The sequence below is a fragment of the Odontesthes bonariensis genome, chromosome 1, assembly GCF_027942865.1.
Source record: "Odontesthes bonariensis isolate fOdoBon6 chromosome 1, fOdoBon6.hap1, whole genome shotgun sequence".
NCBI classification, from domain to species: Eukaryota; Metazoa; Chordata; class Actinopteri; order Atheriniformes; family Atherinopsidae; genus Odontesthes; species Odontesthes bonariensis.
In genome coordinates this window covers 14,348,588-14,372,387 of record NC_134506.1, presented here as the reverse complement: position 1 = coordinate 14,372,387, position 23,800 = coordinate 14,348,588, and the positions used below count along the sequence as shown (strand labels likewise).

The following is a 23,800-nucleotide window of genomic DNA, read 5'->3' as shown; positions in this document are numbered from 1 at the left end:
ACACAACACATGGTTGCATAATTAAGGTCCCTACTGTCGTTTCAGTAGCAGACTTTTAATTTCTCAGAGCCTTTCATTAAACTACTGACAAAAGGAAACTCATGACCTCTCCATATCTTGTTGTGGAGGTGGAGAAGCACATGTGCAATAGTGTCTACATGTGTCACTGGTGCTACTGCTGTATGTTTTTAATCAACACTATAAAATTATTTACAGCTCAATATGGCTGTGATTCTGTAGTCTTACTTATTTGTTTAAATTATTACAACAGTCATAGATAATAGTTACTGGACTTCAAATATCAATACCTTCAATTTATTTATTTTTTGTAAATGGAATGTTTTGAAATTATTATCTCAAAAATCCTCAACCTAATCCCAGATTTGGTCTCTACAAGGATAGCAAATCAAGAGAATGAGTCCCATTCTGATTGCTATATTTGTATGAACATTACACAATATAACACATAATGTGAGACCAGAAAATATTAGGAAGCAGCATCCAACGATTTTTGCACATGTTTTCACATTTGCTTTAAAAACACACAGTTACTGATGAATTTCCAATCCTTTTTTGCAACTCTTTAAGAAACTGTTTCTGCTCTGATAGTAAGAAATGGTTATTATTTTCTGCTTTTTCATGGAGAACAAAATGTAAAAATAGAAACAGGCTTTTGTAATTGTTTTATTTAAATGAACATAAAGCACAGGTATCTTGTTGCTCACATAATCACTGCAAATATTGTTAATTTAAACGTTCAAATGTTCCAGATTATTTAAGGTCATCCGAGATTAAGATCAGATTTATTGTCATGTAAATGTACACTTGAATACACAAAATTTGTCCTCCACTTTTAACCCATCCAGGTTGGCACCAGTTGAACACACACATGCACATGGTCACACACTCATAGAGACAGATGCCAAACACTGGAGCGGTGGGCAGCCAATCACAGCGCCCGGGGAGCATGGGGCTCAAGGGCACCTCAGCCGTGCCAAGGAGGTGGACTGACGCCCCTCCAGCTGTCAGTTTCACCAATCTTTGAGTGGTGAGAGTGGGAATCAAACCGCCAACCTTCCAGTAATTGGATGACCCACTCTAACCACTGAGCAACAGCCGTAGACTGAGGTAAAGTGGAAAAGTCCGTCTGCTAAACCGGCCCTTCCTGAAATCCAGAATTGTTACTCCCTTCGAATGAGAATTGAGAACCATTTAGCTCTAAAAGTCAGAGCGATTGGTTTCCTCAGCTCCCAAACACTTGCAGAGTTTTGTTATGCGATGTTCCTTTCCAAATTTGAAGAGCAATAATTTTTCAGAAAAGTGTTTCATCATTTGAAATGTTGCGCTGGTCCAATTTTCGACATCAGAAAAAGGGTTTGAATTGCTTGCAAATCATTTCATGATGTTTTTTAATTTAGAGTTTGCAATGGATCCAACTTTTTTGGAAACAGGTTTGTACAACATAAAATTGCTTTTTGTCAAAGTAGCAGAGCAAGTGGCCAAATATTCCACATGCACCAACATCACACAGGTTGCCAGCTGCTGCTTTCACGTTGTTGTGGAGTCAGAGGTCAAACCATGACCTCACAGCTTTGACAACATGTGACAATCAGCAGGCCTCACAGGGTTGACAGAATGGCATCACAGAGGAGATCATTGTTGTTCTTGGTGAGCTGTTCTGGGTGAGGTCCGTGTGACTCAGAGAAGATCCGTCGGGACGGAATTGAAACAGGAAAACTGCTTCACTCGGTTGAAAAATTAACATGTTTCCCACTTGTGATTGTTTTGTATCGCAATAGAAGTTATTTCTTTTGTCTGACATTCAGTTTGAGGAGAAACCGCTTTCAGCCTCTGTTTGTTTCCTGACTAAATCAAATGATGCGCAATATCACGTTCAACTAGTGAGGAAAGAGCAGAGATAACATTTCAACCATGTCCAGTTCCTGTTCTTTTAGACGTCCCCATAACCAAGGAATTGTGGGAAATTGAGAAGCATGTGAATTCTGTGATAACATCTTAGGGGATTATCTGAACAGAAGGGATTCAAGTGTTGTTTTTCTTTAGATACCCTTTCAAATTGATCTAATTTTGTATCAGTCCTAAGCAGAGCTGCTTCTTTCCCCATCAGCTGCTGGTTTTTCCCAATCTCAGGCTAACAAGCTGTGCTGAGGGTGATAAATATGGGCGAGACCCACAAAGCCTCTGAGAGAGACTTGGAGGCCACAGCCCCAAATCTGTCAAGTGCATACTTTCAGCACACAGTCATCCTTCACTGCATCCAAATCTATAACTTATAGGGCGCTGAAATCTGAAAGAGAAGTGTTGCAGCAATTATTATAGGCTGTTTACTACCAGCCGTTTTCACATCTGTTTCAACAAGACTGAAATCACTATAAAACTGCAGGAAGTTATTGTTGTTTATATGACATGTGCTAGCCATATTTCATCATGAAGGACTGTGTACAAAATATGATTATAGAAAAATGCAGTTTTTGAATTTCAGCCATTTGTTTTTTGATCAATGAAGAGAACCCACCATATTCTGGTATACATGCAGTGGAGAGTCCTCCTTCAAAGACTCACAGCACCATCTTGTGGCTGTAGTGTCCAAATAGTCATAGAGAGGTCTCCAAACAAACTGGTTCGAATCCAGGCTGGGGAGTTTGCATGTTCTCCCCGTGCATGCATGGGTTCTCTCTGGGTTATCCAGCTTCCCTCCTTCCCCTTCCCTTTAAGTTAGTTGGTGACTCTAAATTGATGCAAAGAGTGAGAGTGCATGGTTGTGTGTCTCTTTAGTCTCTGTGTGGCCCTGTGATGGACTGGCAACCTGTCCAGGATGTACCCTGCCTCTCGACCAATGGCGGCTGGGATAGGCTCCAGCCCCCCCGCGACCCTGAGTTGGATTACGTGGGTATGAAAAATGGATGGATGGATGGATGGAATTGGACTTGTCCTGAAGTTTTTTTTATTTTTTATCAAATGCTTTGAGATGACCTTTATTGTGACTTGGTGCTGTATAAGTAAACTGAACTGAAATAAAGCTAAACTTAGCTGTTATGTTATCCCAGTTTGTGCTGACTGATCAAAATTGCATTCAAGCAAGCATGATGGAGTTCAGCCTGAGAATACTGTAGTCCCATTACCTGCATCTCAGAAACTGTGCGTCTCAAAAACTCTGACCAGAAATTTTAAAACTTTATGTGTCCCTTGTCCTATTAAACCTTCAATGTCCTACTCTACAGTTTGGTAAAGCACAGTTTTCAGTGAATATAGTGTATCTTATTCAAAATGAGTGAATACAAACCTGCCTCAGTAAGCAATACCACTTGATTAAGTTATGTAATGCTAAATGAAAGTATATGTTATGCCGAGACTTTAAAAATGTTAATACTTTTACAATAAAAGATCACCCCAACCACATGTGAACATACCACTGATTCTGATTTTGATAGTGAGGACAATGAAGGTTTGATGCTGTAATGTAAAACAATCACAAAACCAATTCAGTCTTCCTTTTCTTTCCCGAGTCTAACTCCTAACTATCTGTTATACATGCGAGAAACAGACTTTATGCCGAATGCCAGACTAAAACAGGTCTTAGTTTTGGTGGGCTCTACTACACACAAGAAAGTAAATATCATGTCCATGATGTTTGGGATTTTTTAATTTCAAATGTTTCAAACAAAAAAGTTTTTGCTGAAATAATAATCTTGAAATTACGATCATAAACTAATGCAGATAAATATGCATTTAAACAGAGGGTCTGAACCTTAAAACAGTAGCTACGTTTTCTCTGCTTTTGTCTTTAAGTACTTTAAAATGAAGAACCCAAACAGCACATTGCAGGAGTGGTGTTATATACAGTGCGTACAATTCGTTTATTGGTGTTATTACATGTCTGTCACCAGTAGAAATGAAAACCAGATGTTTATTGATACTTAACCAGAAGATGTCTATAAGAAAAATTGTTGTAGTGCACTCAAAGAAAAGCACGAAGCGGCAAGAAATTAAACTTTTCCAGAGACTCACTTGAAATTTTAAATTGGCTTTTTGATGATAGTTTAAACTATGTTGTGTATAAAGTGACTATTGAATTGTTCCGAGATAATGTGGGTCAAAAATTGTTTTCTGAGCTAAAACATCATTTCTTTGACATTATGAACTAATAAACAAAGTTAAAACCATCTTTTTGTCGTGACATGCGGCAATTAGGGTGAGTCTAGATGAGTGCTTTTGGTAATAAACTTGTGTTTTTAGGAGAAGAGTTAATGACAAAGAATTCATGGTTAACATATTCTATCTGAATGTTTGCCAGCTTATCTGAGACAAACTACATGTCTGTTTTTTGTATACTCTCATTACAAAGAGGATTTGAAGTCCATACCAAGACAATGATGACAAGCTATTTTCAAAGAGCAAGCATGGAAATTCGAGAAATGAAACAAGAACAAAAAATATATAAATAAAAGAAATCTAGACAAATGAACACAAGACAAATTTAGCACATTGCAAAAAAATATCTGGAAAGTCAGCCAACATTCTGGTAATTTCCTCCTGGCACCAGAGATTGTGCTTCAACTTTGAGTAAACAACAGCAAATTTAGCCAGAGAGAGACCGGATGTTCTGCTGGTCTGCAGGCCAGCCGCTGTTCCCAACACGGTGTGAACAAGAGCTGAGAATTTACTCATGACAGAAGAAACAAATGGATACCAAATTATCACATAAACAACACACGTACTATAATGATCAAATAATACAGCGTTTGTATTATCGTTGATGCAGTTTGTACACAAACAATCACAGCTCACCAGAAATCATGTTCAACATGCTGATTGAATATGATCAGGCTTTTTTACTTCTGCCTGATGTGTCTCAGCTCAAAAATCAGCTGCTCAGATCTCATATATACATGTGACAGTCTATGGATTTGTGTGTTAGTGTTTTTCTAGGATTGGCTGCTTCAGACACAGCTCACTGCTTCCAGAAACGATGGGCAGCTGTTTCTCCATGTGGAACCGCACCAGGTGACTGACATTGTGAAACACCTGGTCACGTGTCCGCACCTGGTCACACGAAAAAGCACAGACAACATGCTTAAATGTTGCAGCCATCCTCCTCTCGACATGCTTGGATGTTCACAGTCCAACACAACAGCCCTACCTGCCCGTGTGGATCAACCAGTAGTAGATGTCGCACAGTGGCTCCCTCCATACCGCTGAGCACGTACTGACCAGAGGCTGAGCTGCTCTCTCTGACCAGGAAATCCCCGCTATAGGTGAGAAGAGACTCTGCCTGCTCTCTGCCTAACCTGGGGTGAAAAACAAAAAGCTCCTGAGAAAGGAAGACATAGATAGGTACATTTGCAGACAAACACATTAAAAATTGTAAGTCACTGATAGGGAAAAGCACAGAGGTATCCACCTGCCGTGAAACCAGCCTTCTTCCTGGATCAACTTCTGGACCTGGGTCTCGGTGACAAGTGTGCTTTGTTCAGCACTGACCTCAGACTGCACTGAGTCTTATGGAGCCAAAATACAAGAGGAATACAACAGTGAACATCAGTGAGTTGCTCAAACAAGTCATGCATTTATGCCAAATCTTCACACTTACACCAAAGCAACATTTAAACCAGCTCCAACTTAAAATCAGGTTTTTTGGTTTAACAGAGTCTCATCCACATTAGCATATCCAAACTGATATAAAAGGCAACACTCCAAATATTTCTCTCAGACAGTGAGATCGACTTAGAGTAAAGGATGTTTAAACACACATTTATATTTTTTTCTTTCTGCTGGAAAGCACATCCATATCACAGCCTGATACCGAACAGAGTTCTAGTCCAACTATGATGTCAATATTTAAAAAATGAAATTAAAGTATTTTACACAGGTTTTTATAGGTGTGTGTCTGTCCAGACATCTGCCATTTTGGAACGTTGGTATCGACGCTCACGTCCATGGTTTAAAGTTTTATCAATTAAGCTGTAATTAGTATTAACTGCTTATTGGCCTTTACTGTGGTGATTGTATCTTAAAATGGTTCATATTAATGAAATCACAAAAGTCTAGCCTTCCACCTTCATTTTCCATGTGTGCCCACTTACACACAGAGCATGTATAAACACTAAAGTTGTGTAAAAAGCACTTGACAGCCTGACCACAGTTTGCTTGAGTGTTGAAGAGCTAGTGAAAGTCATGCATAAATATTCATTACTTTGTAAGAATATTACTCACAAAATAATGCTTGCCCTGTCATGAACTGGCGTTATATGAATTGGACTAATATAGCTTGAATATTTGATTTGATAGCATTATAACTGAATTACAATGAACTGTAAGGATTTAGACTGTTTTTTGAAATGCCTTTAAATGACGTGTTGGGAACTGGCGCTCAGCTGAATTGAACTGAATTGAAATTTAGAAGGGAAATTCAGTATTTGTTGGGACTGTTAACTCTGAAATGGGACCCTTGCTGCTAACTGCTTGTTTCAAGACCACCAAAACCAAAAATCCTGGAATCTGTAACTTGAATCTGTAAAAATGTATTGGACTTTGAAAGCTTTTTATTTCATAGACTGTGTAAACTCTTTATCTTGAACGTGGGTGACACCCACAAGTCTGCATCATTTAGGGGGGAAAAGCAAAAAAAAAAAAAAAGCTCTGAAATTCACGTTTTGTAATAATTTAATAAAAAATTACTAATGTTTGTAGCAGTGATGGTTGTCTTTTCTATATTTAGGATTAAGATATTTGAAGTGACATCTACTGAATCTGACTAAAATTAGATCGGATTTAATCAAATCTAGGTTTACCTGATATATAAACACAATGCCGGAATAACCCCCACAGATCTTAATCTTAGTAAAATTAGCAATATCACATTATCAAAAATATCCCTTACAAGTAAGGATACACCAGAATTAACATCAGAATACTTACTAAAGGTAAAAGTATTTGCTATGCAGAAAAGTAATGTTTTTTTTAATCATGCATATTTTATTGATATGTTTTAATTAATGCTGCATAAATATTTGGATCGATTTAATGTTAAGCTGCTAGTAAAGGTTGAACTCATTTGAATTACAGGCACTTTAAGTACAGTGATACTTAGTCCAACCTGCAAATATCTTTCAATCAACTGAAACATATAATAAATTATCTTGTGATTATATTTTGGTACAATTAATTTTATCATGCAATATAACTAGTTGGACTACAGCTTTTAAAAATATGCAGCAGATTGAAATACGGATTTGCCTCTGAACTGTTGTGGAGTAGAAGAATGAAGTATGAAAGAAAGTAATGAAAATGCCACAAAATGGTACTTAAAGGCAATACTTGAGTAAATCTGCCCGATACAACAGTGTGCCTATACAACAGTGCATCCATACAGTAACACACACAGACAGTGTATAGATAAATATTAAGCTGGCTCTGGAGACTACAAATGACTTTCACCTGCAGGTGGAGCTGAAGCCTCTTCTGTGATGGAGCAGTTCTCATACAATGAAACTGGTGGAGACAAACAGACCTGCAACAACACTTGATGAGTCATTCAAACCGAACATGACAGGTACCTTTGTGCGTGTGTGTGTTTAAGTGTGCGTGTGCTCGGTGATGGCCTAAAGGTTAGAGATGTGAGGAAAGTCGCTTATTCAATAACAAACAGGCACAATAATTCTGAGAAGTGAATGAGCAATGCTGAGGAGCATTTCTATATCCAATCACAGAGTAAGGCACTTCCTTGCTTTTCCCAGGCGATCAACACATGAATGATCACGCTGTAGTGGGCTGCTGTGAGGTGCAATTACGAACAGTTGCGCTCAGTTAACTAATCTCGGTTAAAGAATGACAAAAGTTTGTCATCAATATATGTTTAATCATGCTGGTATGATTATTAGGAAATATTATTTCCCTTTGAATTTAGAATGAAAATTTCTTCAGGGTGTCATGCAAACATCATAAGTCAGTTACAGGAATATAACACCTCACACAGTGGAGTAAATCATGGTTTATTACATAGTAGCGGAGCTAGTCAGTTGCTTCATTGACTAATGGACACGTATTTTTTACAATACAAAATATGCTTTGATAATTTGACTAAAACATTACATCATTAGGGTGTGATGACAATTAAACCATCTTATTAACTGTGAACAACTTATAATGTGAAGAAGATCATAAGACGTGGTCAGAAACCTCCTAAAAATTTCGATTTTATGATTTCTAATTTAAAAATTCACAAAAATAAATAAAAAGCTCAACTGACAACATAACGTTATTTTTTTTTTTTTAGTGTTTCAATAAACTCTCACCTCCTCTACATCTGCATCCAGTTTTTTCTCCTCCTTGGTGACCCATAGGTCATCTTTTCCACCAGGTGGTGGCGTCTTTTCTGGGATGACATTATAGTAGTCCCGCCGATCGCTGACTTCACATTCCCGCATGACCTTTGGATCTGTTGTCGTTTCCTTAGGACACCATTTGGGACAGATTGTCACCGCTGACCTGAATGCAAAAAATAGCATAAAGCTCAGACCTTGTTGACGAGTGAATTCACTATGCTGTGTCACACAAACACTTGGACAACCGTGGAGAGAGGAGCGTTGATGTTTGGCTGAGAAGCTGCCGGAAACGAGTCTCAAAGGCCTGACCGATGCTGTTGATAACCTCAGTGGCCCGACCCTGGGGACACTCCAGGATGTGACAAGCTACCAGAAAGTGAATCATGTGTTCATGAAAATTGCTGCAAATCCTGTGTGTTTTCACAATGAAGCAAGAAACTTGAGCAGATGGCCAGCTTATTGCAGTCCAAAGTGCAACCTACCTCTCTGATTGATGTCGTCCTTTGCAACATAGGCGATGTAGTCTGCCATGTCCTGTAAATAAATTAAGATAAACATCACAAACACAAGGCTAAAAGCAAGGCAGTGTGGTGTAGCTTCTGCTCAGCAGTGGCCACAGTGGCAACAAATGGTAACAGTGACATAGTGAACTTATGTACAGTATACTAAAAGTGTATGTAAACCTTTTTGTACACTTTTACACTTTTAAGTGTAAGAGACAGCAACAACTTGCAGACAAAAAAAAACAAAAATTGAATTTTTTTTGGTAGCCATTTATTCTAAAGTAGTATGCAAGCCTGATTGTTTCTTGGGGTCATTATTTGGGTCACAAGGAAAAGCTTTAATTGGCTTATTTTAGTGGGTGTACCTCCAATTGAAGAAAAACAAAACATTTACACATGTTGTTTTTAAGAGTAAAAACAGTACAAGTGTCCCTTTCGTGCAGCCTGTTCAGTTTGCCATTACACCGGCTGCTTGTGGCTAACAAACAAAGACCTCAACATGATTAGACTTAATGGGATCTAGTTCTCATTCCATCGTGTGAAGACTACTGCACATGTGTCAATGCTGTTGGCATCCCAGAAATATGCACGTCTCCACTGGCAATATGGCCACGGCAATATTTAATGCTAAGAGCAAAGGCTCTGAATTCATGGTTTGGTCATGGGGGATTTAAGTCAGAGAACTTTAATCCACTGAGTCTCACGTAACACTGTGTAACAACTAGCACTTAGCTTCTTTGTGTTTTCTATTTGCTTTTTCACTCACTGTTTACCTTTTAAGTTGTGAGTTCGAATAGACCCACCTAAGGTTTATGTGCCAAAACTACTCAGTTAGCATTCATAGAATACTGTGGTCTATCTTAAAATATGCCATCATTTCACAACTTTTACCAAGTGGATAGTCAAAGGGTAGCCTACCCTCTGTCTTGATTTGTGATGCCAGAGGGACATGACGAAACGTAGTGACACTTTGAGAGTGATATTTGTGAAAGCATATACATGCAGACTGGTTATGGAATTGAAAAAATTAAAAAGTTAGAAAACTGACTTTCAGTTGCACAACAGTATTTGTTGAAAGTTTGCTAATGTTAGCCTTTCGGACAATTATTAGCATTAGCTAGAGACCTGTGAAATGAGTACAATTGCATTTCCAAGTTGAAGATTTGATATTTCTTATTATCTAAATAAAATATGTAATTAAATATGTATATTTACATGTTTAAGAATGGACTAATTGTTGGCTATAAGTTTAAAAGTTGTTCATCTAGTTAGTTATCTCTTAACTAATAACTTTGTGCTAATAAGCTAATAACCTTTGTGGTGGCACATTAAATCACTGGAAACACAGCCAACATTTTCAGTAAAACAGTCATGCATGTGTATCCTCTATTTGATTAATTCCCTCCCTATCAGACTGGCACTGATACAGGAACAGAGTCAGCTGAATATGTGTCAACACAAAGCCTCTGTACCAGATTGATTTTAATTCCTTTTGCTCGGGTGCCCAAGACAACTGAGCAAAAGTTTAGAGCGCACTGCAAGATTATTTTAGCTAATTAATTAAGCACTAAGCTATAATCCTATCCATAGTTTTGCTAGTGTTTTGTTTCTCAGAGATATTTCCTTCCTGTTCTCTAATCTTTTGTCATTGCAACTCCCCATTGTTAAAACAGCAATGAAATATTAGTGTCTGCACAGCATACATTCCTTGTTTGAGAACATGGATGCCAGAAATTTTTGCTTGTCAAGCTGCTTGCAGGGATTGACCTAGGCTGGGATTTCCTGCTGGTTGTTCAGGAATTAACAGGGATGAATTGATTTTTATATGCATTATAAGCATTGAGCTCAGCATTAATGACCCGAATTCAGCCAACTGAAAACAACGTGCAGTGACGGGAGGAAAGAGAGGGAAACAAGATAAGCGTAATTACTTTAGAACATCTGGTGAGGTTAAAACCACATAATAGCTTTGATGGGCGCATTATGTCACAGGGGAAGATTTCAACAACTTTGAGCAACAAGGTTGTTGAAATACATTTAGGAAGACAGTTGGGGGTAAAATACTTGTTTGCTGGCTGTGAAGTATTTATGTAAGAATGTGAAGCACTTCCATTTTGTTAATGGTCACTCGCTATCAATTTGACAGTTTTTGGAACTTAAAAACTTAAACTTCCCACTCCCTGACTTTTTTGGTTGCCAATGGACTTTCTTTGTAAACAAGTGAGGATGAAATTATGTGAAGTTAAGGGTCTGAGACTGCTGGCTTAAATTTTTCATGTAGAACAAATGATCGGTCACTGTTGTGCTTATCGAAGAAACAGCCAATCAGGGGAAAATATTTATCCTACACGCTGTTTATAACTTCCGTTTCTTTGTCTTGTTTGTTCAGGTACTTCAGAGACCTTATAGCAGTAAACATAATAATAATGTGACTGTTGCCTGACTGTTTACTTCAGTTGATGGAAAACTATTTGACACGCAAAAATGTTTCCCCATCTTCATCACCAGTCAAAGTTAGACCTGAAGAAGTCCAGGAATAATTTAGAGTTTTACTTCTGTGGATTCAAAAGTGAATGAATATAGGTAAGGTCAGAATTTCTCTCAGCTCCCCAACCAAATCTGAACACAGTTGAAGCGCACCACTGTAAAGTTTGATAAGATGAAAATTACTTGAAAGAATTTTTAAAACCATGCCAATCATTTCTACAGTGTACAGTGACTTAAACAATTTAGATGACAACTTGAAAAACTTTGATAAATCTGTGTATGCTGTAATTACATAAGGTTGAAAACTTTCAAGTCCATGCATTTTAATGGTAAAACTTATTTTCATTGTCAATGCACAGGACGATACTAAATTGACACTTCACTTTCCTGATAGACTTAAACTGTTCTCCTTGCCAGTTTCACATGGGGAACATGACGTGCGTCAGGGAGCACGCTTTGCTAACCTGTGGATCCCCGCCACTGACCTCTCTGTTGTGGTGCAGCAACTGCTGCTTTTTAAACAACAGGATATCTCTCAATTACAGCTTTTTGTGCTCTGTGGTGGATATGACTCAAAAAGTGAAGACATGAAAGTTACCCAGCTGTGAGAGCAGTCACATGCAACAGCTGAAATGAACTGAAAATAGTTCATTATCAATTATCATCACAACTGGTGAGCTGTATTCTTAATTTCGGGGCAATTTGCTTATAGCTGAAACTACAGTGAAAGTTGTATTATGGCATTTGACATGATGACCAAATAATGTTTTTCTTTTGACTACTTTACCAAAAACCGCGTTGAAAGTAGGCATCACATCAAAACTCTAAAAGCGGAGTTTGAGCTTTTCATTGGAAGTGACGGAAGTGCTCGTTTGCAAAAGCAAAAGAAAAACATATTGTTTCATTTATCATAATATCTCAGCGAGAAACAAGATGGGATCCCTGGGAGGGTCATCAGTGACTGTGCTTGCCAGCTCGCAGGCGTGTTTACGGCCATTTTTAACTTGTCACTCTGCCACGCCACTGTTCCCACATGCCTAAAAACAGTCACAATCATTTCCCAACCAGTTCCCAGGCACAGTAACATTATTTGCCTAAATGATTACAGACTGTTAGCACTGACACCCATTGTTGCTAAACGTTTTGAAAGACTGGTTTTAAAAGAGTTCAAATCCAACCTTCCTGTATGCCTGGACCAGTACCAGTATGCCTTTAAAGCAAACCACAGATGACAATACTGTAGAGGGACTGATTTCAAACAACAACGAGACAGCCTACAGAAATGATGTCTGCAAATTAACAGAATGGTGCAAAGACAATAACCTCACACTCGGCAACACCAAAGAGCTCATCATTGACTTTAGGAGGCAATGCACAGACTCTGCTCCTCTAATTATCGGTGGAGAAGAGGTAGAGACGATCTACAAACTACCGCCAGAGCTGCTCAAGGCCTTTTACCACTGCTGTGTTGAGAGAAGTCTGACATACTGCATAACAGGTTGGTGTGCGAACTGCACCGCTGCAGACAGGAAGAACATCCACAGGGTCATCAAATTATTGGACTGCCCCTGCCTTCTCCGGAAGATATATTCAAGACACACTGTCTGCGCAGAGCCAACAGCATTTGCAAAGATGGGACCCACCCCTGCCATCACCTCTTCTCCCTACTTCCACCAGGGAGGCGTTTCAGAGCCATTAAAGCTCGCACATCAAGACTAAAAAAGTTTTTTTTCCCCTTGAGCCATTACTGAATTAAACAGACACAGTGTCTGACCCCCATGCTCAACTCTCTCCCTCCGTCTTGATGTGCAACGTATCGCATTTTACTTGTTTATTGTATTTGATTATTGCAATTTATTGTGTATCATTTGCGAATGTATGACGTTTCACTGAAAGCACTTTTTAAATTTCATTGTACGGCCTTTGTGCAATGACAATAAAAACTGATTCTGATTCAATAAGAAAAAAGAAAACTAAACTAGAGATGAGTTGTTACATTATCATTTGTTTTTAAGCCCTTATTTCTTACTGAAATGATCATAAAATGTCCAAGTGTCATGAAAGCTACTGCACCACATATTCAACTCAAGTGCATTTTTTCTCTTACTTTTTTTTTACGCCAAAGTGCACATGACTTGCTTAAGAAGAGTGTAAATAACAACTTGATTAAAATTAAGTTTTATCCACTAAACATACTTAATTGAGTAAAATGTTACACTTTACAGAGAACATCTACTTTAATTATTGTCAATTAGAGTCTTTCATGCTCAAACCTTTCTTAGAATAGTGGCAAATTGTGTTTTAATCAGACACGAGACAAAGTACTTGTCTCATGGACAAGTACTTTGGAAAGCTTTAAGCATTGCTATTTCTTTGCATTCCTCCTAAATGCCAATTACAAAGAAAAAAACAAGTTGTGTAACATCCCATCAAATGTTCAAATCTGAGTCAAATGCAAGGCGTTTACATTTCAACACACCAAGCTTTGACCAACAAGAAAGTCTGTGACCTTATTTCACCTCACGCTTAGGTCCGAGTCTAAGTTTTGTCAGTTGATAATGGCAAATCTGACCTCTCGTCACCTTTTAAAAGTTTACTATGATCAAGAGTTGAGGTAGGAAATAATATAATCCTCCACACATGGTAGGAAGCTGAGTGGTAATCAAGCTAAATCAAATTACTCACTGTGCGTGGGTTTGCTAACATGCTACTCATGCTGTTTTTTGTCCCTCTCTGACCATGAACGTGTGTGTGAATGTGAAACATTAGAGAACATGGACATACTGGGTCTCCTCCAGAGGCAAATGAAATGGCCTGCATGGGGTGGTGGGCAATCCTCTGTGGAAGAGAATGAAGGGGAAAATACAAAGGCAGGGATGGTTTTTACTCAACAATCCAGATTTGTGGCAGGTATAATGTAGTGAAGTATGTTAAGGCTGTTACCTGTAAGGAGGAGGCTGCGATCAGAGTCATGCTGTCTGTGGAGATAGTGAGGATGACCCTGCTCCCAGAAAACTGCATGTTGATTTGACCCAGAACAGCAGACAGCCCCTTGCACACAGGCTGATGATAAGAGTCACTGTTACTCCAGAGATGCCTATGTTGATTGCACTTGTGTGTGTGTGTGTGTGTGTGTGTGTGTGTGTGCTGTACCCTTTTATTTTTCACGGCTGTTTTCGCTGATGTCCTCTCGCACAGTCTACTGATTGCCTCTCTGCACACACACACACACACACAGACATGTACACAAACAGATTATAAGTATGTACACACTCAAGTGCACAAGCACAGAGATACCTTTGTATATATTTGATCCGGTGCACCCTGTGACTTGCATGTGAGAGTACGAGTGGGAGGAAACTGCATTACAAGCTGCTCATCAGCTGTGCAGTGAAATAAAACATATCAACATTTTTTAATCCATGTAGCTTGGTATACCGATGAAGAATGAATCTACGGTAGATACAGTTGAAAAGTTCAATGAATAAATACAATAATGAGAATTGGTTGTTTCTTGACTTAGTATTTATCTTTCATATTTGAAAATAGTACAAATGCAACAAACTGTATAAAGTGAAGATTCTCAGTATGTTTACATGCACTGTAAAGATAGCTTTGGTTTTATCTTGACTGGGAGATTTGATTGGACTACTTTCCTTGTCCCACTATAAAAGCATGCAATGAGAATCTGTTTATTGATCGAACTATGCCTGACTTCACTACGAAAGGTGGTGAGATGTCCCCTTTTCATATTGTTTGTATTCAGCTTTTTCAAGTTGACTTATTAAGTCACAGAGCAAAACAGCAGACAAAAGAAATCTAGCTGAGGGCAAATGGGTTCCATGTTGAATGATGAATTGGAAGGTTTACTAATCAGATGCATGCCATCCCTTGTGGTTATTATTTGTTGTCACTTGTGTCTTCTTCTTCTTCTTTTATGTTCAGGTTTTCTCTGGATTTCCTGCCCAAAACCTGGAGTGGAAACTATGGAGCATGTGCAGAAAACTTTGGCCATTTAGAGTTCCGTTATGTGTTTACATGCAGCAGTAATTCGACTCCCAGCTGCACTATCTAGGTGTGTTAGTCTGATTAATATCATAGTCAATCACACTTTTCCAAGCTGAACTAAAAAAAGTGCATGTTCACGTGTACTTTCAAAGTTCAGTTTTAGTTAGACTGACACAATAGTTCTTTTTGTATAAATAAATAAACAGTATCGTAAATAAAAACAGAATTGTACATCAGCAAGCTGTTACAAAAAGACTGTGCTCTTAAAAGAATGGGTTAATTGGTTAAAAAAAATAAGAAGCAAGCTCATATCAAGGACAGGAATGAAATGGACTCAGAGAATACAAAATGATCTTGGTACACAAGGGGTGGAGTCTGTCGTGGAAATCGTTGCATGGACTCAGGGAACACCTCTGAAAACAAGTGACAGTAAACACATCTGGTAGCTGCATCCACAAATGCAAGTTAAAACTATGTTCAGACATGCTGCCGTTTTATCTGAGCCCGTTCATGAATGGCTGACACGAAGAGGAAAACTGTTCTGTAGTTAGGACAACAAAATTTGAAATTCTTTTTAAGACAGTCCAGACAGTAATTTGTTCACACGGCCAAAACCAGTAAACTGTTCCCATTCATATTGTTTTATTTGTTTTGTCAGATGGACAGACACATCAGAAATTCCGATTAAAAACCAGCCCATTAAGACTACTTGTCAACTTGTGGTTGGTTAAAGCATTTTCAGATGTAGCTCTGCTCTAATAAAATCCTGATTTCTTTACTTAAAGACGACATCTGTGCAGTGAATTCAGATGTACTTACATCATCTCCCACAGACAAAGTTGAAAGCAGCCGAATGTGCAGCAGTAAACAGTATCAGGTGTCAGACATACTTCAGTCAATATCTTGATTCTGCTCCCAGCCTCCCATGCATGTAAACTGAGACAAGGACAATGGTACTGGCCAAATTGAACTATGATTTCAGCTAGATTCAACTGAGCATGTAACCATGCTCAAAGTGTTTATTTCAGGCATTCCCTTGATTATTATAGCAAGAAACTGACAACAATATGATGTCACCGGTGAAAGAGTCTGGGTGTTGCACTGGCCTGCCCACAGTCCAGATCTGTCACCCACAGAGAATAAGAATGTCTATTAAGGAAATCACATGTCTATGACCTTAATTCATATAATTTTTTAACATTAAAAGAAGAAATAAAAAAACAAGCTTATGTTACACAAGCTTTTCAAGATCTCTCAAGACAAAGTCCTGACACTTTATGAACTCCTATTTTATGTAAAATCTATATCTTACTTCAAGAAATATAGCATATCTATAGGTTCCATTGTCAAGGTTCTTCAAGGTTTTTAAAAAAAAAATACTTTCCAACCAGAGTGTGAGCGTGCATGGTTGTTTGTCTCGTTTGTCTCTATGTGGCCCTGCGATGGACTGGCGGCCTGTCCAGGGTGTACCCCGCCTCTCGCCCATTGACTGCTGGGATAGGCTCCAGCCCGCCCGCGACCCGATCGACGGATTCAGCGGTATAGATAATGGATGGATGGATGGACTTTCCAACCATGAAGTAGTTAAAATGAGCTCCACCTCATTCATTCTGCTTATTTGATAAAAGCTTCAATGATAGTAAGGTGGAACTGTGTCTTCATATTAAGTGTTTTTTAGCACTGCGGTCACTGTGTTCAGAGAACAGACACTTGGGTCAGAAATGTCAAAGCATACAAGCACACGCAGAAGTACCATCCAGCTATTTAGGTAGCAAGAATGTTTTCCTTGCAGAGACGTTCTTTTCCTTGGAAACAAATTGCATGTACTGGATTGCAGTCTTTCTCCAGCTTTTTTTCTTTTTAATAAGACTATGAGAGATCATTAGGAGGAAATTCATCTAATTGGATTTTCTGCTTCATCATTCAGCATTGCTGTTTTGAACAGAGGTTGCTGTGTGTTAGCATCCTGCACTAGGATGTCAATGTCAAATGATGACGAGAAAGCCCCGGTTTATGAAACATTATACATTTAATTTGATTTCCTCTCTTTGAAACATATTTAAATAAGCTACAAATGTCTTGGTTTTCAAGGTGGTGCGGTGGTCAGCACCGTCGCCTCACAGCAAGAGGATTCCAGGTTCAATTCCCAACAGGGGTCTTTCTGTGTGGAGTTTGGATGTTCTCTCTGGCTACTCTGGCTTCCTCCCACCGTCCAAAAAAGAGAATGTTAGGTTAATTGTTGACTCTAAATTGTCCCTAGTGTGAGCATGCATGGTTGTTTGTCTCTATGTTGTCCTGTGATGGACAGGCGACCTGTCCAGGGTGTACCCTGCCTCTCGCCTAATGACAGCTGGGAAAAGCCAACCAATCCAAGATTTTGGACAATTTCATGCTCCCAACTTTGTGGAAACAGTTTGGGGATGGCCCCTTCCTGTTCCAACATGACTGCGTTCCAGTGCACAAAGCAAGGTCCATAAAGACATGGATCAGGGAGTTTGGTGTGGAAGAACTTGACTGGCCTGCACAGAGTCCTGACCTCAACCCGATAGAACACCTTTGGGATGAGTTGGAGCGGAGACTGCGAGCCAGGCCTTCCCCTCCAACATCAGTGTCTGACCTTACAAATGCGCCTCTGGAAGAATGGTCAAAAATTCCCATAAACACACTCCTAAACCTTGTGGAAATCTTCCCCAGAAGAGTTGAAGCTGTTAAAGCTGCAAAGGGTGGGCTAACATCATGTTAAACACTATGGATTAAGGATGGGATGCCACTTAAATTCATATGCGTGTAAAAGCAGATGAGCGAATACTTTTAGTTTTACCTTCATCATCAGTCCAGAGGACTTCTTTGCATAATGCGTCAGACTTGTTGATATGTTTATTTTAGACTTCTGACATTGAAGTCTGTCATACAGACACAGAAAAGGCTTTCCTCTGATTTGAGCAGATATGACTGTGCACCTAAATAATCTGCTAAACCTTCCTGATTGTCTTGAAGTCAATCAGGGTTTGCAACTTGCCTTTCTAGCAATCCTACATGCAGTTCTCAAGAAAGAAAGAAATTTCTTTCTTGTTCTTCAAGACCTCAAGTTGAACTCCACCATTCCTGTTTACTGACATTTCTTAATCCTATTACTTACTGAAGAAAAAAGCTATCCTATAAACTTCTCCAGTTATGTGGGGTTGAACTGCTTGCATGCTAGACAGCTGCTTAGAGGAGCTTGTGGCGTGTGCTGATTGTTGGATAACAGTTTGAGTTTTTCTGAATCTTTGAAACTTCTATTGGCTGGCCTTTGTCCAGCAACGAGAAGGCTAACAAGCTCATTAAGGTCTGAAACAAAACTTCTGCAAGGGGCACCTTTCCTTTTTTTTTTCTCCCATTCAAAAATTGCACAAACCAAAAATAATACACACATTTTTGAATGAATGTTTCATCTGTACGTGCTTTGAAGATAATTTACCTGCTGCTCACTTAACTGATCATACCAACGCAAATATTTTGATCGGAAATTATTACATTTTGGAGTTTTTTAATTTTTCTTTGCTTGTGTGTGTGTGTGTCTGTGTGCGCGTGTATGTGTGTTGTGGGGGCACCCCTACCGTGTGACTTGCATTCTTGTGTCAAAGTCCAGGGTTCTCATGGATTGGGTCACCTCCACGCTACCCATGTACTTGAAAAACACAACAGAAACAACATTTACTCACTGTTTGAAGAGTAAAATAAAGGCTGCGAAACAATCACAGTAAGAGTCTGGGTGGTGTCAGACAGAGTGGGGATGTTAACAAAGTCATTCCTTTGCTGAACATAACCTTCACAAGGGTTGAATAATATGAATGAAATTCAGAAGAAAGTGAAATATTCACAGTCTTAATACAGCTGATTAGAATTCTAACATTTGGAAATGCGAACAACAATGTAAATACTACTAAAAGCTGACTTGTATTTGAGTATAAAAGTGTGAAGAGGATGGAGGAGCCTTTAAAGCAACCAAGGCAACATGTGCTTGAATACACTTTTGCCAGCCCCACTTCCATTGGCCGGGAGTTTGAGTAAAGCAGACCCTATAGGCTGGAGGCAGGATGAGTAAGTCCATTGATGAAACCAGACTTAAATCAATAAGTGTGCATGTGGGTGGGGTCAGAGGGCGGAAGTGTGATATGTGTGTGTGCTTGTTTATAGAGGACATTCAGACAGTCCATTCTCATTTCCATCAGTCGTCAGCTCTCAGACCCCGCTCCTAATCATCCATACGGACACACCTCCGGGTTCTAGGACAGCGTGAGCCCTGCTGATACCGGATACAAACACACACACACGCACGCGCACACACACACACGCACACCCACACACTCACACGCACGCACACACACACACACACACACACACACACACACACACACACACACACACACACACACAAGCAGAGCTGATCTAGAGAGGAGCAGAGAGGCAGGATGAGTCACTACTGCCTACACAGGAAGCTCTATCTGAGAGGGAGGGGGTGAACGCACTAAAGTGAGTGCGATGGTGCGGAAAGAGCAGAGAGAAATGCAGTGAGTCTCTGTGTATTTCTGATGTTCAAATATGTCTGTTTGCTTTGACACTGGTTGGAATTAAACCATGTGTCTCGGCTCTGCGGTGTGACTGGCTGTCAGGAAGTTATCCACGCTTGCTTGCACAAGTACATGTAGGTAAAGAAGCTTCCCACTGACACGCAAGTGCTGTTGTAGTGATGCTTATTTGCGTCACTAAATCTAGGCAAACTGTCAAAGTGAAGAGTAAGGCATGAAAAGTCTCTCACACCATTGTTGCAGTCTCACAACAAGACTTCTTTTTGTGCACAGCAGTGTGTATTTATGCACCGTTGACATGTGTAGGTCAGAAGTACCTTAATGTGATGGTGAACTGCTCTGTTTGCTGTCCTCACCACTGCACAGTCATCTGCTGCAGATAAAGTCTTCAAACAGCACAGACCACCTCTGTGTTGTGAGCACGGAGGGCAGGGGAGGCTGGCGATCCGATGCAGCGTGATGGGTCGTTTAGTGCAGGGCAGAGATGGGTGAATTGAGTTTTGGCCACTGCAGAAGGGCACATTGAGGGAAGGGTGGCTACAAAATCTCTCATCAAGCCCTGAGCGCCAATCTGTTCTGGACAGAGGCTTCTCAGTGTGTCCATTAATGGCTCTGTCCCTAGTTGTGTTTGCCTGTGCCCGCGGGCCTCGTAGGGAAATTGGACTTTGCAGTCGGATGTTGGCAACGCGAGGGATGAAGTCCCTTAGGGTGGATGGCCCATGGCGATGGGGCGTCCCAGGATCCAGTTGAGCAAAATCAGAGTCTAAGCAAAGATCCCTTTTCAGGGGCAGCATTCTTTGGGGGTGATCCTCCAAAGACGTCAACGAATCGTTGCGCAGACGACTGTATTTAGTGCGCTTCAGCATACCTGCAGAGGATGAAAGAGGGTTACAATCACATGTGCAGCACAGTGATTTCTTTATGCCTGTAATGACTACAAAAAGGGACCTGCCTGGTAAGAGTCTTGTCTGTGATTTGAACCAGGGTACGGTTTGCTCTCTCATAATCAGGGGACTTGAACACTGGGATAAAGTGAGGAAGAAAAAAGGAAATCTTACCAAGAATTAGATAAACAGTCACAGCAATGAAATGAGAGGCATAAAAAACATAAAGTTCTAAGTTTTGGTTGTCTTGTGAATAAGATGATCTTTGGAAAATGATCGATGTGTTTGGGAGATAGTGTCCTCAGATTATTTAATGGGAATGCAACTGCACATTACACCAGATCCGACTCACCCGCATGGGACTGAGGTTGTCCTGTGTAGCCTAAAATCCAGTCTGCTTCGCTCTGGTCATGCTGAGTACCATCCCATTGAACCATACACTTTCTCAGTCAGCTTCCCGGCTTCCAGCTCTGCTTCACCTCCACATCAACTTCTCTCCAGTCTCTTTTCTTTCTGAGACAACGCAGAATTGTGCAGCTTTTATGAATGAACTTTCTCTCTCTTTTTTTTTTATGAATGAGAGGCTCTGGCTCACTTCCCCCTGTCCCTCTATGACGATGCACGCAGATGAATGTGTGAATGGAGCAGAGCAGAGATTGACAGACGGCCCCTCAGGCACTCTTACCCCTCCCTCATCCATAAACTACCATCCAATCACAGGCGGGCAGGGTGACTCATGCTCTACACTCACACACATACGCACCTACAGTTATACACTGAGGCTGAGCCAATAGAGTGCCAGAGTGCTTCATCCCTCTCCTCCGACATCACTTGCACCTCAGAGATGCTTTTAAAGTGTATTATGAATACATTATTAGATTGGCTTACTCCCCCTGAAATGTTTTCACCTAATTTCAGGAAAAGGGGATTTTATCTGTTGCATTGCAGAAATCACTCAGACTGACCCGATCTACGCAATGATACACATCCCATAGTGCACCATGTGAATGTATTATTCACATGACCGGCATGAACACACAAGAGGAAGGGGATTAAGAGAAACATTTGCATTTCCGTGTGATTCCGATCAAAGCAATATGCCAGGCGCCAGCGAGAGTATTTTACATATGGTATTCATTCCTGATTAAAAGATTATCGCGTTCCTTTATTAAACTGTATTTATTGCCTTTTTATACAAATATAGTGACATCGAATATGCAAACCTTTACACAGAAATAAACACTGCCATAGGAACACACGACATACAGTAGCGATAATAACGCAAACCATAGACTTAAATAGATGATGATTAAAAAAAAATTAACATGACGTAATGAGCACATTATAATTCTGATTTCTAGTGGCTCTTCTTGACTTTGTTGTTTGGAGTTATCTATTTTTACTTCATAGTTTCTATATATAAAACGTGGATTTGAAAATGTATTCCCCTATAAGAAAGCATATTGTATAACAGGCTTCATATTTGAAACAGCTGGTCAACAAGTAGCTTCAGTCAATATAAGAAGACTATTATCTTTTAAGAAGGAGAATGTAACAGTTCCTCCATTCTTCTGGTGGTCTTGTATGAAGTGTTGTATGAACTCAGACTTTCCTTTAAAACAAATGACCAAAAAAAACTTCATTACTATGACTTGTTGACTGTACCCTGTAAAAAAGTCGGATATGATTATGGAAAAAAAGCACGGCGAGCTTTGTCTCCTCCTAGTGGTCATTCATTATAAGTGCAATCTAAGTCTGCAACAATCAACAACTCAGTTCATTAATCTAATGACCAAGTTCTTGATTATTTGTTCGATTATTTTTGCTACAACTTCTCCAAAATGCTTTGATGATGTGTAAAATATAAATGAAAACAGCTAAAAATTTTCAAATCACTGCATCGTATTTAAGATGGTTCCAAAGAGCAGCTGAGCTCTGAGTAAAATTTGATTAAAAACAGAACATAAAGATGAACAGATAAACCAATATCTCACTCATAATTGAAAACATAGTAAATGTTCATAGTAAATTTTGAATTGAAAGTTTGTTCATCGTAAATTTGATGCCAGCAACAAGTTTGAAAAAAATCTTGGGACAGGCAGCTAAAGGCGGGTAAAGTAGACGATTCTCCCAATAAACAGCCGGAAGCACATCCATCCATCCATCCATTTTCTATACCGCTGAATCCGTCGGTCGGGTCGCGGGGGGGCTGGAGCCTATCCCAGCGGTCAATGGGCGAGAGGCGGGGTACACCCTGGACAGGCCGCCAGTCCGGAAGCACATGTTGGGACTTAATTAGGTTAAGTGGCAACAGGTCAGTAACATGATTGGGTATAAAAAAAAGCATCTTAGGGAGGTAGATTCTCAAGATAGGCAGAGGCACAGAAGCCTTCTTTGAGCCTGAATTAATTAAAGTTGGACTGAGGTGAAGTAGAAAAATAATCTCTGAGGGCACCGTTAATGCTGAATTTATTCACTGTAAATATACAGGTTTTGGAAAAAAGTATGCTGCCATCCAGATGTTTTTTTCAGGGAATGTCTTGTTTATTTCAGCAAGACAAAGCTAAAACAAATTCTACACGTTTTACCACAATATATCACAATGTGGGAGAGGACTGAGGAAGCGAAGCTGCAGTCCAATCCCACAGAAAACTGTTGAAACATTCAATGAAAAAAGAAGAAATCACATGTCACCCTAGAATGAAAAAACATTCTTGTATAAAAACTAAAGCAAGCAGCGTTGATAAAAGATTTGATATTACAACAAAGTAGTAAACGGGCTCTTATTGCATGCATTCTTTAAAAACATTTTTACTGACATCAAATTCAAAATTATTAATCTTCCAAAACAACGGATGCGTCGGCCCTAGTATGCCTACCCCACTTTATATGATTTCAGAATTGTTTTGGCTCATTTTTTTTAAGCAATTTGCGGAGTGTTACAACAAAAAAAAAAATACATCATTGAAAAAAGGCTCCAACTTATTTAGACTGCTTGTTTT

At 39.6% G+C, this 23,800-nt stretch overlaps 1 protein-coding gene across 1 annotated transcript; it reads right to left on the bottom strand.

Moving 5' to 3' along the window:
- Positions 1–3,701: 3,701 nt before the first annotated feature.
- Positions 3,702–21,409, bottom strand: LOC142384293 (SHC-transforming protein 1-like). The gene is made up of 14 exons (XM_075470433.1): positions 21,151–21,409; positions 20,867–20,936; positions 20,232–20,782; positions 18,943–19,013; positions 14,489–14,549; positions 14,279–14,398; positions 14,120–14,173; positions 8,828–8,879; positions 8,591–8,711; positions 8,316–8,508; positions 7,459–7,531; positions 5,423–5,519; positions 5,162–5,309; positions 3,702–5,064 (listed from the first exon to the last, which is right to left on the bottom strand). The coding sequence occupies exons 1-14, from the start codon at positions 21,154–21,156 to the stop codon at positions 4,936–4,938; spliced, it is 1,746 nt and encodes a 581-aa protein (XP_075326548.1). The 5' UTR covers positions 21,157–21,409; the 3' UTR covers positions 3,702–4,935.
- Between the last annotated feature and the right edge of the window lie 2,391 nt (positions 21,410–23,800).